Source organism: Aulostomus chinensis, chromosome 4, assembly GCF_037954235.1.
Source record: "Aulostomus chinensis isolate RoL2024-O1b breed Wild chromosome 4, RoL_Achi_v1.0, whole genome shotgun sequence".
Classification (NCBI taxonomy): domain Eukaryota; kingdom Metazoa; phylum Chordata; class Actinopteri; order Syngnathiformes; family Aulostomidae; genus Aulostomus; species Aulostomus chinensis.
The window spans coordinates 5,097,346-5,102,409 of NC_141323.1; the positions used below are offsets into that span (position 1 = coordinate 5,097,346).

Here is a 5,064-nt window from a genome sequence, read left to right on the forward strand (position 1 = left end):
TTTTTGAAAAAAAAAACAAAACAAAACAGCAAATTTAACCGTCTTTTTGACATGTGGGCGTTAAAATAGTCACTGTTTTTTTCCTCTCTGCTTGCTCCTCAGATGCGGCGAATTTCAAAGGTTTTTTGTTTGTTTGTTTTCTTTTCTGCGTCAGGGGCGTGGTTTGGCATCAGTGCGTCAACAGATCTCCGACTCTATCAAGTGACGTTAAATCTTAAGAAACAACATGAAATTCTTAGGATTTGTTCTGTAAATTGATATATGCACATTATTATTTTATTTTAAATATTTTTAAAACCTTAAAAAATTAATTAAATAAAAAAAAACCTAGATTTTGTTTTTCTTAATAACAGAGGTACCGGATCGACCCAAATAAGTACCGGAACACAGGGAGGCCAAAATTCAGAGGTGCCGGATCTTGTTGCAGGATTCAGTACAGTGTATATGTTTAAAGACATACTTGCCATCGTATTTGTTTTCCTTTACGACAAAAAAATATTATCCCTTGCAAAGAAATGAGCTTCAGCGTGGTTGACACACACCTTATCAGAGGCTACATCTGAATGTGGTCAGAGTGATGAATCACCTCCATCAGTTCACCAGAAATCTGATCTGATGGAATTCTTGTTCACCATATGACGATAAAATGTTACTGTAACATGTAGCATCATGTTAGCATTGGCTCCAATCATTAAAAATGAGAAAAATTGGAAATTCTTCCACTGTCAAACATCACCTGACCGATCAAAGAGGAAACGTGAGCCATGCTGAGTTTTCCAGCCCGAAACCTGAATCCTCCCGGCCGACTCTGAATTATTGAAGCTGCAGATATTGACCGAGCGGCTTAACCGGCTCCTTCAGGCAAAGTCTGCAACACCTCTCACCGGCAGGATAAATGGTTGACTTCTACTGCTTTTTTATGGAATATGGAACATGATAAACACACACACACACACACAGATGGATGGACTGTTATATAAGGAGAGACAACACATGCTAACATAGTCACACAGGGGATAACCCAGTAAAAGTGTGTGTGCGTTCTCTGAATTGTCCCTCAATCTGCTACTGAAGAGCCCCATCTGTACACACACACGCACACACACACACTGAAGATCCATCAGAGCCTTTTAAGAGCTGGTAGGCTAATATGTGGCATAATCTTTCCAAATAAAAGTGACAGAAACACCTTTTCATCACAGACGTGTTCCTCCAGACGGCTGTGCACCTCTGACAGAGGAACTGTGCTGGTGTCATCACTTCTGGGATGGAGGATTAGCGACCTGCTAACAGGCAGCATTATCCTCACAGGCTTGGACAGGTACGGGTGCAGGTACCTGCTAGCTGATTACTGACTGTACACACACACACACACACACACACATACACAGAGCTAACTAAACTACTCAGGATTGTGGTCCACAGCACCAAAAAAATAATTAGAATGTTGCCATGAAGATAAATCACGCTGAAAACAGCGATGTAACCCTGCGGTTTGGTGTTCAAAGGGGTGAAGTCAGGGCTTTGGTTGTAGATGAGAAAATTCCAGTCGTTGATAAGGAAACAACAATTAACCCTTCACTGAAATACGCTCCTCAGCCTCAGCTTCATTTACCGTGACGTCTTCTCATCATTTCTCTATGAGATGCACTTCGTAGAAACGTTTTTTTTCCTTGTTTCAAACGCTGAGTTCGTCTTCCTGTTTTATCCAGGAAGCATTTTATGACACAACAACAAAACATGTTAGCTAGGTGAGACGTGTCCTCCGTCGTACAGGAAGTGTTGATCCTTAAAAAAACAGAAGAAAAAGTGGACTTCTGTGGTTACAACTCCTATAGCTTCCCATTTTGCTATCATGCTAACATACTAATTATATTTTACATAAGTTTTTTTTGTTTAAACTTGCTAAATTCATTTTTTTTAATAAAACAAATTCTCAGTCTTATTTTCTGTGGCTGCTTTCAATTTTTTCTAATTCGAAATAAAATGATAACCTAAAAAATTAACTGTTTTATTTGTTGCAAAGTCCCACGTGACCTTTGACGCCAGATTACCCTCTGATGGGGGGGGGGGGTACGTGTTGCTCCTTGAGAGGGTTTATGACATAAAATGTGAAAAACATGAAATAAGGAATCATGATAATGCGATAAAAAGTCAAACGTGAGGTTTCTTCAAAGGTTTGAGTCATGATTTCATATTTTATCTCGTAATTCTCACTTTGTCTCCGCTCTGATTTTATGGCAGAATTTCAACTTTCCATCTCCTGATGATGACGTGACCTCATGAACGGGACTTTCCATCTCATAATATTGACCTTTCGTCTCATTATTGACTTTTTAAATCTCGTGCTTTTGACTTTTTTCACTTGAAGATTAATTTGTAATCTCTTTTTTTACCTGGCGGAAATGAGCTTCCGTACCATAAGCAGACGTGCGCATCACTGCCTCAGGAGTACTTCGTCCGATACTGCAGTACAACTACAACTTGAAGGCTCTAAGCAGTTTCCACGCTACACGGAATTCTTCGTTTGGGAACCAGCTTCTCGCCGCTTTACCGCCACCGAATGGCCTGGAACACCTGCGCGGAGTCGTGACGTAATTGCGTCTGTTCACCCGAAGCTGACATTGGTTTAAACAGCGCATGTGAACGGCCGAACAGAACGGATTTGAGCAGAAATCAGAGCAGAGCGTCGAAGTGCGCAGCGTTTGCACAAGGCAGTCTTCTTCAGGATGAATTAGTCGTTCTTCTTGATCGCTTAAATATTTGCAAACGGTTACATATTTCAGTGTTGAATCTAAGCGACGTGGAGGTGAGGTGAGGTGTGATGGTGTCAGCTCCCAGGTAAAACCAGCTTAGCTTCAGTGACTCTGCTCCTCTGGGGGGGGGGCAGATTAGTGACGAAGCATTTTTGAACCCCTCTGCTGATCTCAGAGGAGGAAACGCTGACTGGTCCTGACTTCAGATGAAAGATCCTCCAGTTTGTTACTTCTGCCTGCAACTCTGGAAGGTTCCAAACGCTCCCATGAGACCAGCTGGTGAACAGAACAATGGAGGATAGAAGGAACAGCCCTACAAGGTGGAAACTCGACCAGAGGAGGAAAGAGCTCCTTCGATCATTGATGAGCAGCTTTCTAAGTTCCCACTCACCTGTAATGTGATATTATTGGATATAACTGTGTGTATTTAGGTGGCAAAGCTTGAAAACTTAAAAACTGGTCCCGATTAAACGAAGATACACATACGACAAAATATAGAAACGTAATCTTCCCGATGAGAATCAGAGTGCATGATGGGATGTTTTCGTCATAACAATCTCTGAAGCGGAGACATGCGAGCAGACCGCGTTGGCTCAGTAAACACAGTTCTGGGTCAAAGTCTGAATGCACAATAACAAGCGAAGAGAAACACGAGGAGGAACGAGCTTTTTGTCCTCCCTCTTCCACTGAGCCAGTTCACATGACACCGTCCAAAACACACACACACACACACACACACACACACACACACACCCTATCATGTCGCTCCATTGATTTGTTCATTGATCTGTAGTTTATTGCTGAGACTGTCTGGCCTTTTTGTGTGTTCCGTCCTGCTCCACAAACACTTCGCAGGTTACAGCAGCAATCCAACTATCTGTACAACTGACAGCGTGATTAACCCTGAGGGGTCAAAGGTCACCCCAGTAGGAGGCACCATCGGCGAACACCCTGCACCTTGCTCCTAATGTGAGTATCAGCAGGTGCCACATTCAGGACCGTCCTGATCTCCCCCATAAATCCGCAGCAGTGCTGCTGCATGCACAGCAGGTATTAACAAAAGGAGCTTGAGAGGGGGATCGTGAGAGGAGGAGGAGGTGCTGAGGGTATTGTCTGGATGGATGCTGGGAGGACATGCAGGTGGGACAGCATCCCCAGAGAGGAGGGTCCGCCTCATCCTTACCTCAGAGCGACGCGCACCGAGCTCTCATCCGATCCGCTGCTCATGGTGTCACCGGTGGATGGTTCCAACTTAAAAATAGCTCGATTTCCCTTTTTTTCTTCTTCTTGATCCTCTTACAAGACGGCGTGAGCCCCCTCCCTCCCCACAGGAGAGGCGCTTCTATCTGCTCTCACCTCCTCCTCCTCCTCCTCCCGCCATGTCTGATCGGATGGGTTTACACGCTCGCCTTCGTCCAGCCTCCATAGCGGGGGGAAGGAGCTGGAGGAGCCGGCGGAACACGCCTCCTCTGAGGCATCGTCTCAGCCTGCTAGCCGGTCAAAGCACTGTGCGGACGATTCACTTGACGTGTGATTACCAAGACTGCTGACGTCACGTAACCCCGCCCCCTGAGCTGTACCATCACAGACAGGGGACGCTGAGACGCGGTCAAACGTTTGTAAGAAAAATGGTAAAACTGGAATAACCACCAATTAAGATGTCTTATGTATCCGACGCACATTAAAAATTACAGTAAAATGTTTCATGTCTATTTTCAAACACTGACTCACATTTATGGCATGAAGTCAATATTTTTAGATACGTATTATACGCACTTGAGCTTAAGAGCAAATATTGACTCACAATAACAAACTAATAATAATTACATATAATAATAATATTCCCTTTAGAAGTGAAAGGTTTCGGAGGGTTATGAGACACGTGACTTCAGGACTGAGTCGTCAGACGCTGTAATTTTCATTGATAAAAAAAGCAGCTGTTCGGTTTGAGGACCTTCATGAAACCCCCAGCCTAAAAAAAAAAAAAAGTTAAACACAAAGTAGCAAATTGAAAAATAATCCATTGAAAATAAAACCTAATTCTGTTTTTGTTGTTGCTGACTGTTACATAATCTGACATCACGGATTTGTGTAAAAATATCTCATTCCTCAGGGTGAACCTGTCCACTTAGGCATGCTGCCATCTTGTGGCCATGCTCTGTTATTGCACCCTTCATCTGGGACAGAGCGGCCCCTGGTTTGCTGGGAGCAGTTGACTCCTCGCCATCCGGGAGTACGAAGACATTGACCTGTCAGCCTGACCTCCGTCAGTGACGGCGGGGAACAAACGCAGCGGCAGTCTTTTGCA

At 43.9% G+C, this 5,064-nt stretch overlaps 1 protein-coding gene across 4 annotated transcripts in view; it reads right to left on the bottom strand.

The window, feature by feature from the left end:
• LOC147262383 (kinesin-like protein KIF21A) overlaps nucleotides 1-4,274 on the bottom strand; it is a 35,891-nt gene extending 31,617 nt beyond the window's left edge. For all 4 annotated transcript variants that reach the window (XM_086201178.1, XM_086201176.1, XM_086201181.1 and 1 more), the window contains exon 1: nucleotides 3,940-4,274. In XM_086201178.1, coding sequence (XP_086057304.1) covers nucleotides 3,940-3,983 — 44 coding nt within the window. In that variant the 5' untranslated portion in view covers nucleotides 3,984-4,274. The remainder of the gene's footprint in view (nucleotides 1-3,939) is intronic.
• Nucleotides 4,275-5,064: the final 790 nt, after the last annotated feature.